The 23,576-nt window shown below is 31.5% G+C and overlaps 1 protein-coding gene across 3 annotated transcripts in view; it reads left to right on the forward strand.

Moving 5' to 3' along the window:
- Nucleotides 1-78: 78 nt before the first annotated feature.
- Nucleotides 79-23,576, forward strand: part of vari (MAGUK p55 subfamily member vari) — a 64,814-nt gene continuing 41,316 nt past the window's right edge. Inside the window, exons 1-3 of one of the 3 annotated variants that reach the window (XM_075296708.1) lie at nucleotides 80-280; nucleotides 625-1,279; nucleotides 5,623-5,741. In XM_075296708.1, the coding sequence (XP_075152823.1) occupies nucleotides 1,138-1,279; nucleotides 5,623-5,741 (261 nt within the window). In that variant the 5' untranslated portion in view covers nucleotides 80-280; nucleotides 625-1,137. Of the gene's footprint in view, nucleotides 1,280-5,622; nucleotides 5,742-23,576 lie in introns of all 3 variants that reach the window. The other 2 variants (XM_075296709.1, XM_075296707.1) reach the window with 2 other exon arrangements.

Genomic DNA, 23,576 nt, shown 5'->3' on the forward strand with positions numbered 1-23,576 from the left:
TCTCTTTTATTCTCTGTGCTTTTTTCCGTATTTCAAAGTTTTGTTGTTATGTCTACATTTTCTCATTAGTCAGTTGTCTACATTTCATTGAAAGCAAAGCATTGGCTTCCGCTGGCTAAAAAAGAAATAAATGAAAAGCGAAAATACAAAAATTGTTAATCTCGTGGTAGTATTATTTGTTTACAGTGTGTAAAGGCATTTCGGTTTATTATATTGTTGTTGCGTTATCGTGTGTGTGTGCGCGATTGTCTTGCCCCTTTGGCGTTTTCTATAGTATTGTGTGAGTGAGAAACATAAGAAAAAATTGTTTTGAATACCAATAATATCTTTGTAATATAAGAAAAAAAAAAAAACGAAGATTAATAAACCCCCAATGTCCAAACCAAACAACAATCAAGTAAAGAGATAAACAAACAAACAGGAAATTATGTGGCATAAATAAAAAAAAAAGTTTGTTGGCAACAGATTGTTGCGTAAATCATTGCATGTGAGCAAAAAAGAGAAGATAAAAAATATTAAATATATTTATCCATATAGTAACAGCCAAGTGGCAAGAGAACGTATAATTAGTCTAGCCAAAATAATAAAGGCATTTATAAGGCCATTTCTCTCGCATTTATCTAGGAAAATAAATAAAACAAAAACAACACTTGAAAAGAGCAATGGAATAAATCAAAGCAACCATATTCTCCAACAATACAAAAACTTATTGCATGACAGCAAACTTTTCTAAGAAAATCCTTTGTGCAGTATAATAAAACTACTTTGATTTCGTGGTGCGTCATCTTCCAGTTTTCTTCTTGCTTCTCCTTGCGACTGTTGTTGGTTGTCCTGTCCTAGAAAGTAGTTCTGGGCAACTTTTATATATTCTGTGGGTTGTTGGCCTGTTAACCCAAACCGACAGCAGTTCGTTTAAATTGCCTTTCACTTTGCTTGCCCCCCTTCCTATCCCAGTGGAATATCCTTCAATCACCCACTTAAGTTTTATATTACTTGGACTCCTTTTACTTCAATTTGGATTTAGATTTCCTTGCGTTTGCTTTTTTGCAAGGAAATAAATTACGTTAGTATCACATAGTCTCTGAGAGAGTGTGTGTTTGTGTGTGCGTGCGTTTGTGCGGTTGAATATAACGGTTTATGCACTGTGGCGTCACGTCGTTCAAATCACCGAAATCGGTCATGGTGCGTTTAACACGTAAAGAAAGACAGGATAAAATCAATTTATTGTCCAGCAGCAATAAAGTGAACATAAGTGATGAAGTGGAGGCCACCGATAATGGTAAGTATGTCCTCAATATGAGTGCGTACATACTATATATTTATATATGAGTACATTTAAATTTTACTACGGAAATGTATGTACTACACAGTTTGATAGCGAAAATTGCATAGCATTTTGTGGGGTATTGCTGCTGTGAATATTTGTATTCAAAACCCCAATATTATGAATTTAATATATGAAAATATAACTTTTTTGTAATAGTAGTAAAGAAAAATTGAAACAATGCCTAAAGTTTGATGAAGTCGAGAATGTACATTATGTTACTCGTAGGTTATGGTTACGTTCTCACAAACTCTTAGTTTGCAGCTACAAAGAAAAATTATTACCAAAATATTTCCAATTAAACGGTTTATTACCTTTGTAATTAAATTAAAATTATTGAAAATGTTTGCAATTTTAACTAAAATTTTAATTAATTATTATTAACATTTTAATTAGATAAAAAAATTGTATTCGATTAAAAATATAATTGCAAAATTTGTGCCGATATAATCATTTATTTATTCTGTCTTTCTGAAACCGTATCGATTTATTTTATACTATTCATTGGCTCATTAAATTTTGACTCATTCTAAATTTAAAGAGCAGTCCATCTATAATTAGAATCGGAAAATTCACAAGAAAGTATAAACTCTTATAAAATTATGAGAAATTTATTTCATTTAAAAGTAAAGTTATTCCTTTTAGATAAATTTTATTTATAATTTTCGTGATTGAAGAAATTTTAATTAAAAAATTAACTGGATCAATTAATTTAGCGATTAAATCAAATGGCAAGGTATCTTAAAACCTCCTAACACCATCTTCTAAATTGTATGTAAGTCCATACGTGGTATATATTAAATCAAAAAAGATTGATCAAATACGTATATAATTCAGTTTGACGAAATTTTCTATACACATAAAATTTTGACAAAATTTACTATAGAAATAAAATTTTACCAAAATTTTCTATAGAAATAAAATTTTGACAAAATTTTCTATAGAAATAAAATTTTGACACAATTTTCTATAGGAATAAAATTTTAAAAAATTTTTCTATAGAAATAAAATTTAAAAAAAAATTCTATAGAAATAAAATTTTAACAAAATTTTCTATAGAAATAAAATTTTAACAAAATTTTCTATAGAAATAAAATTTTGACAAAATTTTCTATAGGAATAAAATTTAAAAAAAAAAATTCTATAGAAATAAAATTTTGACAAAATTTTCTATAGAAATAAAATTTTAACAAAATTTTCTATAGAAATAAAATTTTAACAAAATTTTCTATAGAAATAAAATTTTAACAAATTTTTCTATAGAAATAAAATTTTGGTAGATTATTTTTGGCTCGAGTGGCAACCATGATTACGAACCGATATGGACCAATTTTTGTGTGATTGGAGATCGGTTATATATAACTATAGACCGATATGGACAAATTTTGGTATGGTTGTTAGCGACCATATACTAACACCACGTTCCAAATTTGAACCGGATCGGATGAATTTTGCTCCTCCAAGAGGCTCCGGAGGTCAAATCTGGAGAACAGTTTATATGGGGGCTATATATAATTATGGAACGATATGGTCCAATTCTGGTTGTTAAAGATCATATACTAACACCATGTTCCAACTTACGACCAGATTGGATGAAATTTGCTTCTCTTAGAGACTCCGCAAGTCAAACCTGGGGATCGGTTTATATAGGGGATATATATAATTATGAACCGATGTGGACCAATTTTTGCATGGTTGTTAGAGACCATATTCCAATATCATGCACCAAATTTCAGGCGGATCGGATGAAATTTGCTTCTCTTTGAGGCTCCGCAAGCCAAATCTGGGGATCGGTTTATATGGGGGCTATGTATAACTATGGACCGATGTGGACCATGGTTGTTAGAGACTATATACCAACACCATGAACCAAATTTCAGCCGGATCGGATGAAATATGCTTCTGTTAGAGGCTCCGCAAGCCAAATCTGAGGTTCCCTTTATATGGGGGCTATACGTAAAAGTGGACCGATATGGCCCATTTGCAATACCATCTGACCTACATCAATAACAACTACTTGTGCCAAGTATCAAGTCGATAGCTTGTTTCGTTCGGAAGTTAGCGTGATTTCAACAGACGGACGGACGGATAGACGGACATGCTTAGATCGACGCAGAATCTCACAACGACCCAGAATATATATACTTTATGGGATCGTAGAACAATATTTCGATGTGCTACAAACGGAATGACAAAGATAATATAGCCCCATCCTATGGTGGAAGGTATAAAAATATGGAAGTTCTTCTTAAGGCACAACTTGGGAGCCACCGTAGTGCAATGGTTAGCATGCCCGCCTTGCATACACGGGGTCATGGGTTCGAACCCAGTTTCGACCGAACACCAAAAAGTTTTTCAGCGGTGGATTATCCCACCTCAGTAATGCTGGTGACATTTCTGAGGGTTTCAAAGCTTCTCTAAGTGGTTTCACTGCAATGTGAAACGCCGTTAGGACTCGGCTATAAAAAGGAGGTCCCCTGTCATTGAGCTTAACATAGAATCGGGCAGCACTCAGTGATAAGAGAGAAGTTCACCACTGTGGTATCACAATGGACTGAATAGTCTAATTGAGTCTGAAATATCGGGCTGCCACTATACCTAACCTATGAGTTCATTCGCCTACTAAATAGATTTGTTGCTTATTTCTCGCAACTACGCTGATTGCTCATATCTCCTACACGCTTACAAGTTAGCTCATGGCAATGCTGCAGAGAAGTACTGCCCCATAGGACAGAAAATAAGAGAGATTTTCATTTTGCTTACCAATTTTGGACTAAGTTACCTCATAGATTGGAAATGAGGGTTTTTGCTGGGTATTTTGATTGGCATCTGAATTTGAGTCGAGATGAGTTGATCTAATCAGCGGAGGCTTCAACTGCCAGAAAATAGTCGGCGGCTAAAATCTCTGACTTCGTTTTCTGATCGCAACATCAACATCATCGTTTTCTGATCGCAATATCATAACATATGTTACTCGCAGAAGTTATATTGAAATTTCTTCTTGGTGTGACTCGTATTTTTATCAACGCCACGAGTTTAAGATTTTCTGGTGTGCTATGCACTGACAGAAAAACAAGTAAAATATTTTGTGGGAAAAATGAACTACCTCGTGCGAAAATGGGCTAAATGTTATTCTCTTTTTGAGATTTCCATAACGCGTTGTTGAAATTTTAACAACTATTTACGAAATCCGTCCTTCTCATAAAAACAAAAATGATCGGGAATTAAAGACCAAAAGCTCGGACAGGCCGAACCTTATGTACCCTCCACAATGTATTGCCCACAAAGTTTTACCAAATACTGTCATCCACAAATTAAAATACTTGGGTAGTGGTAATTGTTGTATATAGGAGTCTATATAATCATGTACCAATTTGGACAAATTTTCGCATTATTAATTCGCATCATTAATTTGAGAGCATGTATTGGTATCACGTACTTTTCTACGGGATCTGGTAAAATTTGCTCCTTCAGAAGGTTCCCGAAAATCTGAGGATCGGGCGATAGATACTTATGGGCCAATATGGACTAATTCGTGCATGGTTGTTTAAAGACATCACATACCGAATTTTTATCAGAAAAAAATTTTCTGTGTATAGGCCGGTACTCTGTTCGGTTTTCGCGTTGAAACTCCATACAAAACCAAAAAAATGCGAAAAATTTGCGAAATTTTTTCCATTTGTGATACTTTGTTTTTTCGTGTTGAAAAACTGACGTTTATAGCACGGCGCCATTTGCAATGTGAATTAAGAAATAATTTATTTATTAAAAACTATTTGTGCGGGTTTATAAATCAAACACGGACCATATTTTTGTTCCGAAACTATACAAAGGATCAAAGGAATAGCAGATCAATTGCCCAAGGAAAAATAAAATGTTATTTTGTAAAAACAAGCAACACCACCAACTTAATCCAATATCGGTCCCTGTTAAATAGCGCTCCAAGCTACCTAAAAAACGCCGCTTTCTATGTGCGAAATAATGGTTTCCATAAAAATTTTTCGCAAGAATGAACATAGTACCAGCCTTATGTTTCCAATATTTTTTGTAATATTTTTCTTTTGTTGTGGCCCACTGTGCAATGTGTGAATATTTTTGCTATTCATTGTATCCATTCATTTATGTAGCATTTCGTTTGCTGTTGCCTTTTTGGGGGAAAATGTATAGGTCATTGTCTTATTTTTAGTAAAATAAATACAAGAGCAATTTGTCGGGTGTGAATTTTAGTAGTAGTGGCATTTATGTACTATTAAATTTGGAATTTTTAAAGAAAATAGCATTTTTTTATATTTTTTCAGATGGTTACAATGACGGTGTCGATGGGAAACAAAAAACGTTGGTTCGCTCCTCCACGAATGAAATATTTCTGAAAGGTCTGCTACTAAGCAATCCATCAACACCGAACAAGGAACTATTGGTAAGAATTTTTATCAATTAAATAAGTGGTTTATAGGTCTAGTACCTCAGGAATATGCAAGGGGGTTTATAGTCTTGCTAACTTATCCGGTTTATTGTTCCTTGGTATGTTCCAGTAAATAAGTGCCATATAGACCATATAGAATCTATACAGGGTGACTGATATGTAATGCAACAAAGTAAAGGTCGATATTTTTTTAAATTTATTGTTCAAAAGAAAAAACTATAAGAAATAACTTCAGATTTTATAATCGTTTTAATTTTATTCGAATTGGCTACCTTTGGTACGAATTATGACCTTCAAACGACCGACAAAGCCAGCATTCTACCGTCTTGAGGTGTTCTTTGGCAAGTAAACGCTGTTGCCACTCGAGTCCAAAGTAATCTTGGAGAAACTTTTAACAAAAACCTACCAAACAAAAAAATATATTGTGCAAAATTTTATTTCTATAGAAAAGTTTGTCAGAATTTTATTTCTATAAAAATTTTGTCAAAAGTTTATTTCTATAGAAAATTTTGTCAAAAAATTATTTTTATAGAAAATTTTATGAACATTTTATTTCTACAGAAAATTTTGTCAAAATTTTATTTCTATAGAAAATTTTGTCAAAATTTTATTTCTATAGAAAATATTATCAAAATTTTATTTCTATAAAAAATGTTGTCAAAAGTTTATTTCTATAGAAAATTTTGTCAAAAGTTTATTTTTATAGAAAATTTTATGAAAATTTTATTTCTACAGAAAATGTTGTCAAAATTTTATTTCTATAGAAAATTTTTTCAACATTTTATTTCTATAGAAATTTTGTAAAAATTTTATTTCTATAGAAAATTTTGTCAAAATTTTATTTCTATAGAAAATTTTGTCAACATTTTATTTCTACAGAAAATTTTCTCAAAATTTTATTTCTATAGAAAATTTTGTCAAAATTTTATTTCTATAGAAAATTTTATGAAAATTTTATTTCTACAGAACATTTTATCAAAATTTTATTTATAAAGAAAATTTTGTCAAAATTTTATTTCTATAGAAATTTTTTTCAAAATCTTATTTTTATAAGAAATTTTGTCAAAATTTTATTTCTATAGAAAATTTTCTCAACATTTTATTTCTACAGAAAATTTTGGTCAAAATTGTATTTCTATAGAAAATTTTCTCAACATTTTATTTCAAAAGAAAATTTTGTCAAAATTTTATTTCAAAAGAAAATTTTGTCAAAATTTTATTTCTATAGAAAATTTTGTCAAAATTTTATTTCTATAGAAATTTTTGTGAAGATTTTATTTCTATAGAAAAATTTGTCAAAATTCTATTTCTATAGAAATTTTTTTCACTTCATAAGGAGCTAGCATAATGGACCCAAAATTGAGTTATCTCTCCCAGCCAGATCTATACTAAAGGCTGTGGAAAGGTTCATTCGCCCGAACCGAAACATGTACAGTCCAGGCGTGTATAGATTTGTATCTGGCGTTTTCTTTTCAATGGCTCTATTAACCATCTTCCTTAATCTATATCTGTCCATAAAGCTCGAAAAATAATTGTATAATTAGATATAATGCATTTGGACGTCAATTGCCTTTTTCGGTATCAGGCTAACATGAAATATAATAAAATTTTATTTCTAAAGAAAATTTTCTCAACATTTTATTTCTACAGAAAATTTTGTCAAAGTTTTATTTATAAAGAAAATTTGGTCAAAATTTTATTTCTATAGAATTTTTTTTCAAAATCTTATTTTTATAAGAAATTTTGTCAAATTTTTTTCTATAGAAAATTTTGTCAAAAATTTTTTTATAGACAATTTTGTCAATGTTTTTCTGTAGAAAATTTTGTCAAAATTTTATTTCTAAAGAAAATTTTCTCAACATTTTATTTCTACAGAAAATTTTGTCAAAATGTTATTTCTATAGAAAATTTTCTCAACATTTTATTTCAAAAGAAAATTTTGTCAAAATTTTATTTCTATAGAAAATTTTGTCAAAATTTTATTTCTATAGAAATTTTTGTGAAGATTTTATTTCTATAGAAAAATTTGTCAAAATTCTATTTCAGTAGAAATTTTTTTTTCAAAATCTTATTTTTATAAGAAATGTTGTCAAAATTTTTTTCTGTAGAAAATTGTGTCAAAATTTTATTTTTATAGAAAATTTTGTCAAAATTGTATTTCTATAGTAAATTTTCTTAAAATTTTATTTCATATATTATGGATGTTTTTATATTATGGATGTTTTTATTAAAAGAAAAATTTTCCCGATGAAGTCTTTCAATGAAAAGACGAAATATTGAATAAATAAAAATTAATCATCCAGACCTCGAGCTCGTTTTTATCAACAATTATCAATTGGAAAAAATTTTATTTCTATAGAAAATTTTGTCAAAATTTTATTTCTATAGAAAATTTTCTCAAAATTTTATTTCTACAGAAAATTTTCTCAAAATTTTATTTCTATTGAAAATTTTGTGAAAATTTTATTTCTATATAAATTTTGTCAAAATTTTATTTCCATAGAAAATTTTGTAAAAATTTTATTTCCATAGAAAATATTGTCAAAATTTTATTTGTATAGAAAATGTTGCCAAATTTTATTTCTATAGAAAATTTTGTCAAAATTGTATTTCTATAGAAAATATTGTCAAAATTTTATTTCCATAGAAAACTTGGTCAAAGTTTTATTTCCACACAAAATTATTTCACATTTTTTTTTGCAAATTTTGTCAAAATTTTATTTCTATAGAAAATTTTGTCAAAATTCTATAGAATCTTTTCTTAATTTTATTTTTATACAAAATGTTGTGAAAATTTTAGTTCTATAGAAAATGTTGTCAAAAGTTTATTTCTATAGAAAATTTTAGAAATTTATGAAGTACCTCTTAGTTGGAGAGGGATATGTTGCAAAATCTACCAAAACATCAAGAATTCTATCATTCTAGTATTCTACCAACTGTGGCAACCGTGCAAGTAAACCCGATCATGTTGTTTGTTCACAAACTGCTCAATGTGGAGTGTCTTCTCATCTGAGAAAACTAAATTCGGTAACTGGCCACGTTTGGGCAAGCGAAGCAACTTTTTGGCTCTTTCTAATCTTCCTTTTTATGTGTGCATCGGAGTGCTCGTATACTTTTTAGAACTTTATAGTCCAAGCTCATTTTTCAATATGTGTTGCATCCGTTCTCGCAATATGTTCAGGTCTCGATCAAGTTATATATGCAAGTATCGCGGTATTGAACAATGGTACCAGAGATAAAAGATTTATTCCCATTTAAATGATAGAAGGGCCCTAACGATAGTCACTTTTGGTTTTCCAGCCAAATATAAAGTAATCACACTTGAATTCCATCGCGAAAAAAATTATTTCTGAAAGCAATAGATCGAAATGCTTTTATAAACTTTTAAACAATAAAATGAACTGTTGCTGGTATAAAGCTATCAACTTTCAGACGAGCGGTTTAGAAATGATACCAACCTGAAATTGAGAGCAATACATATCAGCACACCTTGTATATACGTTTGATAGATGTATTCGTTCCTTCATTCTTCTGAACCAAATTCCATGCAGATTGGACAACAATATCAAACAAATGAACGGGAATGTTTACGCAGGAGATGAAGTGATTAGTATATGTGGAGTCTAAGGCCAATATTTCTATGCAGTTTAAAATTATTTGACCCTAGGCACATAGTATTTATTAGTTAATTTTTTGCGCCTAAATTCTATCCCTCATGCTAGGTCTTTGAATACTGCTAATGATCAACTTCCGTGCTAAAGTATTTATCACATTGGTATATCTCTGATTGGGATTGCTTTTAAAGCTCGCTGCTCACTGGAATTTTAATTGACCCATATTTTTTGTTTTGGTAGTCCTCTCTCTATCTTTTGGTCTGAATCACATTGACATTGCGTGTTTGTGGTGGTGTCGATTTATTATGTTTGGTATGTGTTGTTTTTTGCGGGCCCATATTGGGATGGTTTTTTATTGTTTACGAATGAGTCTAGAAAGAGAATGCGAATTGTGATTACGATAAAGTTTATAAATTTCCCATGGGGACAATTTGCCAACGTTAATCTGCAGAGATTTGCAAAAACAACGATTGAGATAAGTTTTTCCGCAGGAGAGTGAATGGTGTCAGAGATGTAGATATGAGAGAATATTATAATAGGCTTAGTTTCCTATTTTCTCCGGATATGAACGTCACCAAAGAGATAGGCTTTTAAAATTTTGTGTGTGCAATGCTAAGCTGAAACGATATAGCATTGGTGTCTACACTGAAAAATTATAAAAGAATTTTCAACCTAATTTTTAAGATACGCAATTTACACAATACTAAGGATAAGTTTCTTTAAAATAAAGAAATTATTGTTAAAAGAAAGTTGAAAATAGTTACTATAAAAAAAGATTTTTCATTAAATTTAGGACACAAATCTTTGAAATTTGCATCTCTCCGTTAAAGCCGTACATCTGTAAATTAAAGAAAACATTTTTGAAACAATCTTTAAAATAACTGAGATATTGAATCTTTGGATTAAAGAAAACAAGTATATACGGCCGTAAGTTCGGCCAGGCCGAATCTTATGTACCCTCCACCATGGATTGCGTAGGAACTTCTACTAAAGGCTGTCATCCACAATCGAATTACTTGGGTTGCGATAACACTTGCCGATGGCAAGGTATCGTAAAACTTTTTAACACTGTCTTCTAAATTGTAAGTTAGTCCATAAGGGGTATATATTAAACAAAAAAAAAAAGCCGATTAAATACGTATATAATTCAGTTTGACAAAATTTTCTATAGAAATAAAATTTTGACAAAATTTTCTATAGAAATAAAAACTTGACAAAATTTTCTATAGAAATAAAATGTTGACAAAATTTTCTATGGAAGTAAAATGTTGACAAAATTTTCTATAGCAATAAAATTTTGACAAAATTTTCTATAGAAATAAAATGTTGACAAAATTTTCTATAGAAATAAAATGTTGACAAAATGTTCTATAGAAATAAAATGTTGACAAAATTGTCTATAGAAATAAAATGTTGACAAAATTTTCTACAGAAATAAATTTTTTACAAAATTTTCTATAGAAATAAAATTTTGACAAAATTTTCTATGGGAATAAAATGTTGACAAACATTGCTATAGAAATAAACTTTTTACAAAACTTTCTATAGAAATGAAATTTTGACAAAACTTTCTATAGTAATAAAATTTGACAATTTTTACATGGCTGTTAGAGGCCATATACTAACGAAATGTACCAAATTTCAACCGCATCGGATGACTTTTGCTCCTCCAAGAGGCTCCGGAGGTCAAATCTGGGGATCGGTTTATATGGGAGCTATATATAATTATGGACCGATATGGACCAATTTTTTCATGGTTGTTAGAGACCATATACTAACACCACGCACTAAATTTCAATTGGATTGGATGAATTTTGCTCATCCAAGAGGCTCCAGAGTTCAAATCTGGGGATCGGTTTATATGGGAGCTATATATAATTATGGACCGATATGGACCAATTTTTGCATGCTTGTTAGAGACCGTATACTAACATCAGGTACCCAATTTCAAACGGATCGGATGAATTTTGCCCCTCCAAGAGGCTCCGGAGGTCAAATCTGGGGATCGGTTTGTATGGGAGCTATATATAATTATGGACCGATATGGACCAGTTTTTGCATGGTTGTTAGAGACCATATACTAACACCACGTACCAAATTTCAATCGGGTAGGATGAAGTTTGCTCCTCCAAGAGGCTCCGGAGGTAAAATCTGGGGATCGGTTTATATGGGAGCTATATATATTTATGGACCGATGTGGACCAATTTTTGCATGGTTGTTAGAGACCGTATACTAACATCAGGTACCAAATTTCAACCGGATCGGATGAATTTTGCCCCTCCAAGAGGCTCCGGAGGTCAAATCTGGGGATCGGTTTATATGGGGGCTATATATAATTATGGACCCATATGGACCAATTTTTGCATGGTTGTTAGAGACCGTATACTTAGACCACGTACCAAATTTCAACCGGATCGGATGAATTTTGCTGCTCCGGAAGGCTCCGCAAGCCAAATTTGGGGATCGGTTTATATGGGGGCTATACGTAAACGTGGGCCGATATGGCCCATTTTCAATACCATCCGACCTACATCAATAACAACTACTTGTGCCAAGTTTCAAGTCGATAGCTAGTTTCGTTCGGAAGTTAGCGTGATTTCCACAGACGGACGGACAGCCGGACAGACGGACGGACGGACGGACATGCTTAGATCGACTCAGAATTTCACCACGACCCAGAATATATATACTTTATGGGGTCTTAGAGCAATATTTCGATGTGTTACAAACGGAATGACAAAGTTAATATACCCCCATCCTATGGTGGAGGGTATAAAAAGCTTCCAAAAAAGTCCAACTTTTATATTAAAGACTATGCATCTTTGGTTTAAAGTTTGTTTGATCTGAAGATGTCAGTTTTGCTTTGAAGTGTTTTTTTATAATTTGTATTTTTAAACTGGCATCTATTTGCACATGAATATCTTTCATGATATACCGCAAAAAGAGAAAATTTTCGATAAATGAGATGTGTTTCCTAATTTTAAAGAGCCTAATTTAATTATAGATAGATCCCTGAAAAGTGTCTTTATTTTAAAGAAGCAGCACCTTTGGCTGGAAATCGATACCAAAATCCTTAAAGCAAGGTCAAAATCTTCGAATTCAAGTAATTTGTTTGTGTGGATAAGATAATCTCAAAATTAAAATACAATATATTGAGGCACAAGTGTTCGCGTATTCTTCCAGTAAAACCCAGCGTTACCGTTGTGCCACTTTTTTTGGGCGGTGCCACTTTTTACGATTTTGTGCCACATTTCCAATAATGTGTGCCACTTTTTTAAAAGTTTAAATTTTATGGGTAGTTATCACCATAAAGAGATGTGTTATTCAGAAAATTGAATATTGTGCACCAACGATAAACAGCTTTCGTCCATTAATCCTTATTATTAGGTGAACAGTTATGATTCAATTTATTTGGTAAACGTTTATTTTGAATATGCCAAATTTATTGTTGTATTAAATATCAGGTCTATGATAAATGTGAAAATGTTTAAGGTTTGTACTGCGACCGCAAGGAATAATTGATGATGGCCACAGTAAAAAAATGCAATCTCACTTTGAGACTTATTGTTCCAATTCGACAGACTATATCCCTGTAACTGAATGCTGGAACAGTGGACAATATTGAAGCATTACTTCTTTAGAGAAAAGATGGAAGAAAATGTCCTAAGAATAAGAAGAATATAAAGAATCCAAAATGCACTTTCAAATACCAACGAGATTTATCTCAAATTTTTTGTTTATTTTATGAAAAGTATGCATATATTTAGCAAAACATTCCAAAGCGAATCGAATTATTTATTTAAAATATATAACAATAATTATTCTATTACAAATACACATAAATTTTGTAAAAGAGTTATATTGTAATTAGTGATTTAGCAGATATCGACTATAAAAATTCTTTGTATATTAAAGAAACTACGAAATTATGTATAGATTGGTCACAAAACCAAATCACAAATTATTTCAGAAAACATCCCTGAAACTGATATTATTACAGTTAAATTTTATCCGAAAATTGTGGAAAAATTTTATCATGAACTGATATAAATGAAAAAAAAAATTGAATAAAAGAAAATTCTTAGCTTAACAACCAATGATGATATAAATTATTTTGATATCGTAAATAAATCGAATGATATAATTGAAAGGTCTGATTATTTTATAAACGCATAAAAAATAATTTTAAATAGGATTTGTTCTCCAGTTTAAAAGAATCGCAAAATATATTTTAACTTGACCTCATATCAGTATTTATTTTTTAAGGTTTTTTGTAAGTTAATAAAAGAGAATATGCCACTTTTCAAAAATAATTGTGCCACTTTTTGAAAATTCCCAACGGTAACGCTGATAACAATTTGCTAAAGAGTAGCCCACATTAGAGCTCGACCGAACAATCGGCTTTGGTATTTGGCAATACATTGACAATCGGTTTATGGCGTGATGAAACCGCTTAACCGAAGCCGAATCTTTACCCTAACGTTTGCTTCAGCTAGTTATAAGACAATTTTGATTTTAAAAATATTAGTATTTAGTTTTGTAACTAGAAGCGAAGCCACACTGAGAAAAAGCATAGACGGTTCCAAAGATTTTGTCTTTTCACTAATAATTTTGGCATTGATTCCGAGCCATAGAAGCGGAGACTTGAAGTAAGGTAATAACTTTAACACACAATTCTCTTTTAAATTTGAGTTTTGCCTACTTGGCACTACGAAACACATTTGAATTTATTCGTTTTTTCTGCTTTTTTCTTCGTGTGCTATAAGAGCACATTACTTTTTCAAGTAAAACACATCTTTAAAATAAAGTGTCGAAAGACATCTTAAGCTTTGTAGTCAAGACGATTTCATGCATTTTGAAGAATTTTCCAGATTTATTAAAGTAAAGTTGATCTTAGTCAAACAAAATTTTCTTTCATTTAAAGATATCCAGTCGAATCACTTAACTATACAGCTTCAGTGAAAAGTTTTTCGCTTTTGGGCAAGGAAAACAACTTTATGCGTTTGAGAAATATGCTAAGTAGAATTTGCATTCGAATTTTAAGGGCAAAAATCCTTGGCCTCACGAAAATATTTTTTTCAGTATAGGCAAGTACTTTATTTGCTTTCAAACAACTTTTACCATATGACACCATGTTTTTACCATAATGAACCAATATTCGCACCATAATTAGAGAACCAAATATAAATCAAATTGGATCAGATTGCGCGCTTAGACGAGAAGTTTATGGTACCTATAAAACTCAAAAATTGTTCTTGTGGTGAGTACACTAATAGAAAACAAGTATATACAGCACTAAGTTCGGCCGGGCCGAATCTTAAATACCCACCACCATGAACCAAATATTAGGGTTTCCTTTGATATTTCAGGAAGGCTTGAGGACTTGAGGACACTTCCCGAAGATAAATTTAAAGATTTCACCTATGAGGACTATATCAGATTCTGGATTTATAAGAACGAGTTTTGTTTGAGTTTTAGAAGAATCATTAACATCTCTTGTAAGTGTGCAAGAAAATTATAAAATAACGTCTTGATTTGAAATCTTAAATCTGTAGAAGTAAAATTTGGAAATTTTACATTGAGTTTCAAGCAATTTTCATGATCAGTGCGCCTTCTACACCCTCAAGAAGTGAAGTCGGTCTATATGGAGGCATTACCAAATGGACCGATAAAAACTTAATCCGATACACGTTTTTGTGAGCCTAAAATACCAGAATATTTACAATTTCAGGCAAATCAGATAAAAACTACGGTTTCTAGAAACCCAAGGTGTTAAATCGGGAGATCGTTCTTATGGGGGATATACTAAAATATGGACCGATACTCACCGCTTTCGGCACACCTCTTTATGACCCGAAAATACCTCTAGATTTCCAATTTCAGGCAAATAGAATAAAAACTTCGGATTCTAGAAGCCCAAGAAGTAAAATCGGGAAATCGGTCTATATGGGGGCTATACCAAAATATGGACCGATACTCACCATTTTCGGCACACCTCTTTATGGTCTTAAAATTCCTCTAGATTTCCAATTTCAGACAAATTGGATAAAAACTACGGTTTCTATAAGCCCAAGACCCCAAATCGGGAGGTTGGTTTATATGGGGACCATACCAAAACATGGACTGATACTCACAATTTTCGGCACACGTATAACAATCCCTCTAGATTTCCAATTTCAGGTAAATTGAATAAAAGCTGCGGTTTCTATAAGCCCAAGAAGTAAACTCGGGAGATCGGTCTATATGGGGGCTATATCAAAATATGGACCGATACTCACAATTTTTGGCACACGTATTTGTGGTCCTACAATACCTCTAGATTTCCAATTTCAGGTAAATTGAATAAAAACTGCGGTTTCTATAAGCCCAAGAAGTAAAATCGGGAGATCGGTCTATATGGGGGCTATACCAAAACATGGACCGATACTCACCATTTTTGGCACACCTTTTTATGGTCATAAAATACCTCTAGATTTCAAATTTCATGCAAATTGGATAAAAACTACGATTTCTATAAGCCCAAGACCCCAAATCGGGAGGTCGGTTTATATGGGGACTATATAAAAACCTGGACCGATATAGCCCATCTTCGAACTTGACCTGCCTGCAGACAAAAGACGAGTTTGTGCAAAATTTCAGCACGATTGCTTCATTATTGAAGACTGTAGCGTGATTACAACAGACAGACAGACGGACATCGTTATATCGTCTTAGAATTTCTCCCTGATCAAGAATATATATACATATATATATATATATATATATATATATATATATATATATATATATATATATATATATATATATATATATATATATATATATATATATATATATATATATATATATATATATATATATATATATATATATATATATATATATATATATATATATATATATATATATATATATATATATATATATATATATATATATATATATATATATATATATATATATATATATATATATATATATATATATATATATGTATATATATATATATATATATATAGTCGGAATTCGATATTTCGATGTGTTACAAACGGAATGACAAACTTATTATACCCCCGTCACCATTCTATGGTGGTGGGTATAAAAATAAGTTCCAAAATCGTGAACGGCTGGTAACAAAATGAAACGGAAACATTGACGAAAAATATTAGATGAATGTTCACAGTTTCGCCCACGGGCGTTCACGATTTCATGGCCGGATTTTGTTTTTATTTCGTCATGACGATCCAGGTTCGAGTCACGGCAGCGGAATGGTTTTTATACCCTGCGCCACACTGTGGAACAGGGTATTATAAGTTAGTGCATATGCTTGCAACACCCAGAAGGAGACACCCTGAAGGAGATAGACACATGATGTCTTTGGCAAAAATGCTCAGGGTGGGCTCCTGAGTCGATATAGCCATGTCCGTCTGTCTGTGAACACATTTTTGTGATCAAAGTCTAGGTCGCAGTTTTAGTCCAATCGATCAAATTTGGCACAAGTATGTGTTTTGGCCCAGAATATAACCCTATTGATTTTGGAAGAAATCGGTTCAGATTTAGATATAGCTCCCATATATATCTTTCGCCCGATATGGACTTATATGGCCCCAGAAGCCAGAATTTTACCCAAATTCGCTTAAAATTTTGCAGAAGAAGAACAATTAGTACCATAGTCAATTGAAATCGGTTCAGATTTCGATATAGCTCCCATATATCTTTCGCCCGATATGGATTAATATGGTCCAGAGTTTTACCCCAAGTTGGTTGAAATTTTGCGCTTGGAGTACAATTATTAGTGTAGTCTAGTGTGTCAAATTTTATTGAAATCGGTTCAGATTTAGATATAGCTCCCATATATATATTTCGCCCGATTTACACTCATATGACCACAGAGGCAAATTTTTTGCTCCGATTTAGTTGAAATTTTGCACAGGAAGTAGAATTAACATTTGAACTCTCTGTACCAAATTTGGTTGAAATCGGTTCAGATTTAGATATAGCTCCCATATATATCTTTCGCCCGATTTACACTCATAGCACCACAGAGACCCATTTTTTGCTGCGATTTGAAATTTTGTTGAAATTTTGCACAGGGAGTAGAATTAGCATTGTAGCTATACGTGCCAAATTTGGTCGGTTCAGATTTAGATATAGCTCCCATATATATGTTTTTCTGATTTCGACAAAAATGGTCAAAATACCAACATTTTCGTTGTAAAATCGCCACTGCTTGGTCGAAAAGTTTTAAAAATTACTCTAATTTTACTAAACTTCTAATACATATATATCGAGCGATAAATCATAAATAAACATTTGCGAAGTTTCCTTAAAATTTCTTCAGATTTAAATGTTTCCCATTTTATTACTAACATTGTGTTCCACCCTACTTCATTAGCCGGCTTATGAATTATAAGTCTATAGATTTTGTAGAAGTCTATCAAATTCTGTCCAGATCTAGTGATATTTAAATGTATGTATTTGGGACAAACCTTTATATAGAGCACCCAACACACTTGACGGATGTGATATGGTATCGAAAATTTAGATCTACAAAGTGGTGCAGGGTATAATATAGTCGGGCCGCCCGACTTTAGACTTTCCTTACTTGTTTTTTATAAATTCATAACTATTACGTTTTCAGATCATGAATCTGGTTGTCATGATGTAATTTTATCATTGTCAGATTGACACTGTCTGTTCTCCGTTTGACACCACATGTGTGTTGATTCACTTTCATGAACGGATCGTTTTGACACGTGTATGTCGTTCATGATTTTTTCTGTGGGTGTATTTAAGATTCGGCCCCGCCGAACTTAAGACCGTATGTACTTGTTATTTAAAATTTTGCCTCGGCGACACGAACGGAAGCCATATAGTGTTAATTAGGTTAAAAAGGAGTCTTTGAACCGTCTACAGTTTCATTACTATTTCTGTATATGACACACGCAATAGAAAGCAATAAATTATCCTAATGTTGTTCATATTCATAATTTCATATTTAGGTGATTTCACTCGCCATTATAACAGAGAAATAAGAGCTACTGATTCAAAAGCTAATTAAAAAGTATAACGAGCCCCACAAAAAAAAACCTAAAAGCAGGACAAACTAAACAACCCCAATTCTGTTAATTTTTCCTCATATGCATGTTATTATCCTACATCCTACATTCCTGTAGAATATGGTCTTATTTTGCTTGAATAGAACAGTGTATTTGCTTTGCTCTTTGATGGAGTACGTAATGAAATTCCCCCTCCAATGTTTATACCCAACGATGTGGTTTTCGAAATTCCCTCTCATTCGCATATTCTCTAATCGTATAAATACAAGGAAAACCAATCTAAATCACGCAAATTTATTTCCATGAATGATGGCGTGACCTCTGCTATTTGGATGAATGAATAATTTTCGATATAGTTTCTCACTATGTCCGTGTTTTGCCATCCTTTAGCCTTTATTTCAGAGTGAAAGTTATATGGAGAACACTTTACATGTTTAAGCATAAATTAACACAAATAGATTGAAATGATAAGACACAGAGACTGACATGCATTGAAAAATATTCTTGGGAATTTATCGTGGCTATACGATAGGACATTAAATTTTCCATATATACTTGTTCCTCAGTTGTAGGCGAAACGTTAGTTTAAGTAAAAGTGGAAAATCGTTCTTGGTTATTGAAATCTTGATTAGCAGTGGAATTTCTTTAAATTAACGCGAGTGAGGAATATATGACTTAAGCACGAGTATCAGGTAAATTGTATGGAATAATTCTCTCTAAAACAGACATGTACATGAGGTTTTGTAGCTGGAATTTACAACTCGATGTTGCAATTCTTTGCAGCATGCTTATATGAGACATATACTCAAAAAAAGTTTACTTGGATTTAAAGATTTTGACCTTCCTTAAGGATTTTGGTATTGATTCCGAGCCAAAGATGCGGCTTCTTTAAACTAAAGATATTTTTAGGGAACTATCTAGCTTTAAATCTTGGATCAATAAAATTAAAATTAGGATACAACACTCATTTATCTAATTTTCATTCTGTTTTTGCGATATATTAATAGAGTAAATAATGTTTTCTTAACCCTTTCGACCCTAAAGTTGCCTGTGGGCAACTTTTTGTGTTTTGAGACTCACTGTCAGCGTTGTTTTTGTTTTTGTTCATAAAACTGTAACGGTATCGAAAGCTACAAGTGTTTTCTTCAAGTTGAATGAAAAATCAGCTAATTTGGTTGTCAATTAGCAAAAAATTTTTCATTAATACGCACGTACCTCAAGAAAAAAAATATTTGCGAATTTAAAAAGAGGTTTTTATACATGTGATTTTTTTCAAAATTACAACTAAAATGTTGAAAGTTTTTATTAAATCTATTGTAGTACATGTCAAATAAAATATTTCTGGAAGTCAAATCTTAGAATTGCAAAAAAACAACAGATGGGAAATTTTTAAAATTGAAAAGTTGCCTGTGGGCAACTTTGGGCAATTGTGGTAGTAAAATTACATATTTTTGAACACTAGACCTGGAGAAAAAAGGTTTGAAAAACAATGATTTTGAAAAAATTTTGAACTTCAATTGGGATGTCCCAGTGACGAGAAATGCGGCGATGATGTGGAAAACATATCTGCAGTGCAGTGGGGAATTTGGAAGGAATCGTAAAAAGGGAGGAAGCCACTTCTTGGCAACATACTAGTGGATTAGCACGAATATTGACGCTTTATAATACTTTGGTTTTTTTCACCGCCAGTTAAATTGACATGGGTTAAAAACAAAAAAAAAAAAAAACATTTTCGTAAGTCACGCGAAGCCGTGAATGAAATTTAAACGAAATCTCGTGAATGAAATTTAAACGAAACCTCGTGAATGTGCGTGAACGGGATTAAAGAAAAAATGTGTGGCGCGTGAGTAAAAATCAAATTGTGTTCATGATTGTGAGTGAGTAAACTTTCTCCGAAATCACGCTCCCGATAAAAATTTACTTTCACGATCCAACCCACGCTCACGATCCAACTCACGCTCAAGATAAAATTCACGTTAACAATAAAATTCATATTCACGATAAAATTCGCACTCACGGTAAAACAGACACAAAAAGTCACAATCACGAACAAATTCACGTTCACGATTAAATTCAAGCACACCGATTTTAATCACCTTTACATATTTAATCACGCTTAAGACTTCAATAGCGTGAGTCACGAGAAATTTCGTTAATTACCAGAATTTTATTAAGCCACGAAAATTGTCGTGTTCCGAAAATATTCGTGACTTACGAGATTTGTCGTGAATTACGAAAATTGTCGTGAATCGTGCGAAAGCGTGAGACATAAACATTGTTCATATGTGAGCGTGTGCGAGTATGACTTTTCATTTCGTGACCGTGAATTCCTACTCACATGGCATGCGTGAGTACAAATATTTCTTCGTGAATGTGTTTGAGCGTGATTGAAATTCCACTCACGCGCGCATCTAAGTATATATTTACTGTAAACTAACAAAAAAAACTTAACAAAAATCCAAAAAAAAAACGTAATACGTCTATCATTACAAAACGAAATAGTTTGTAGTCACAATTGCCCAAAGTTGCCCACAGGCAACATTCCCTACCGCCTAAACGAATGGGCGTGGCGACCCGAAATTTTGGCTAGACGCTTCTTAAATGACTTGAACATGATTAAAAGTAAAAAAAAAAAATTTAGCGATACCTATAAAAATTCGGGGTCGAAAGGGTTAAAACCAAAAAAACACATTAAACCAAAGATGCAAAATCATCAGAATAAATCTTAGCTTATATTTGAAACGTTTTTATTATAACATAAATCTTAAGATGCAATATATCAATTAATATAAACACGATTTTTCTTTACTTACATCAAAGACATACGATTTTAACAGAGGGACGCAAAAAAATTAATGAAAAATGATTGAAGAAAAGATTTAAAACTTACTTTCAATTAAAATTTCATTATTTTAAAGAGACTTATCCTCAATATTAGCATATATTCGTATTAGGATAATATTTTTTAAGTGTATGAGCTGATCTTACGATTTTATATCTTAAGCGCATACACCAGGAAAGAAAATTTGAGTTAATTTTTGAAAAAATAAATTAATTTTAGAAAATGTTAACTAAACTGCATTAGAAAAAATAAGTAAATATTATGTTAATAAAATAAGTAAAAAATAAGTAAATAATTTTCGACAAATTCAAAAAAAAAAATATTCAACATAATTCATTTTTTTCACTAGTTAAATAAAATGTCCATGTTTTAAGGAAAAAATTGGAGTTCACAATTGCAAAAATCTCTTTAGTACCATACGAAGTTCATGCTGGACTCATTATTGGTAAAACTTAGAAATTTTAAGAAATTCTGAACTATTTTGGGGGAGACACGAATTTAGTTAATCTTTATGCTTTATTTGTGTATTCCTTTTTTCTTATGTTTTAATTAATTTAATTGACGTACGTAAAAATTATTAAAGGCATGGAAAGGGTTAAAACCAAAAAAACACATTAAACCAAAGATGCAAAGTCATCAGAATAAATCTTAGCTTATATTTGAAACGTTTTTATTATAACATAAATCTTAAGATGCAATATATCAATTAATATAAACACGATTTTTCTTTACTTACATAAAAGACATACGATTTTAACAGAGGGACGCAAAAAAATTAATGAAAAATGATTGAAGAAAAGATTTAAAACTTACTTTCAATTAAAATTTCATTATTTTAAAGAGACTTATCCTCAATATTAGCATATATTCGTATTAGGATAATATTTTTAAGTGTATGAGCTGATCTTACGATTTTATATCTTAAGCGCATACACCAGGAAAGAAAATTTGAGTTAATTTTTGAAAAAATAAATTAATTTTAGAGAATGTTAACTAAACTGCATTAGAAAAAATAAGTAAATATTATGTTAATAAAATAAGTAAAAAATAAGTAAATAATTTTCGACAAATTCAAAAAAAAAATATTCAACATAATTCATTTTTTTCACTAGTTAAATAAAATGTCCATGTTTTAAGGAAAAAATTGGAGTTCAAAATTGCAAAAATCTCTTTAGTACCATACGAAGTTCATGCTGGACTCATTATTGGTAAAACTTAGAAATTTTAAGAAATTCTGAACTATTTTGGGGAGACACGAATTTAGTTAATCTTTATGCTTTATTTGTGTATTCCTTTTTTCTTATGTTTTAATTAATTTAACTGACGTACGTAAAAATTATTAAAGGCATGGAAACTTTCTTAAAACGTAATAATTCCTTGAACTAAAATAGAATTAAATCGGCTTTAGTGAAATATAGGGTTCAAGTTTTTTGAGTGTAGGTGTCGTAATTTACATCCAATTCTTACTTCTAGAAGTGAATCTAGTTTTAATTCAGAGGTTAGGATAATATGGCCTTATTTGTGAAAATGAGGATATATATGTACGACATATAAATGCATTCAAAAATACTTTATATAAAGACGTTTTTTTATTTGAAACATAGCATTATTTCTACTTGAAATCGAGTCTGTATTTTAGTTTTCGTTAAAGGACTTTGATAGCACATGAAGAAAAAAGCAAAAAAAAAACTAATAAATTCAAATTTGGAGAATGGTGCCTTAATTGTATCCATAAAGGGTGATACGGTCAAAATTTGGTCAAGGGAAAACGCGTGTAAATAGGTGAAATCGTTTATTTAAAAAATCAAATTAAATTTCTTTTTCAAGTTCAATTAGTATAAAATTCAGGAAAAATATTCAGTTAGGCTTTCGCTTTTCCAAATCCGAATTGCCGCGCCTCACGCTTGACACCTGCCATCAGATTTTTTACAGCCACCTTGTCCACCTTCTTCGCCGCAGAAAGCCAGTTTGCCTTGAACTGCTGCTCGTCCTTAGCAGTTTTTTTGGTCTTCCTTAGATTCCGCTTGACAATAGCCCAGTATTTCTTAATTGGGCGGAGCTCTGGCGTGTTGGGAGGGTTCTTGTCCTTGGGAACCACCTGCACGTTGTTGGCGGCGTACCACTCCATGACCTTTTTACCGTAATGGCAAGATGCCAAATCCGGCCAAAACAGTACGGAACAACCGTGTTTCTTCAGGAAAGGCAGCAGACGTTTATTCAAACACTCTTTCACGTAAATTTCTTGGTTGACAGTCCCGGAAGCTATGAAAATGCTGGTTTTCAAGCCACAGATACAGATGGCTTGCCAAACCA

The sequence above is a fragment of the Haematobia irritans genome, chromosome 2 (genome assembly GCF_050003625.1).
Source record: "Haematobia irritans isolate KBUSLIRL chromosome 2, ASM5000362v1, whole genome shotgun sequence".
Taxonomy (NCBI): domain Eukaryota; kingdom Metazoa; phylum Arthropoda; class Insecta; order Diptera; family Muscidae; genus Haematobia; species Haematobia irritans.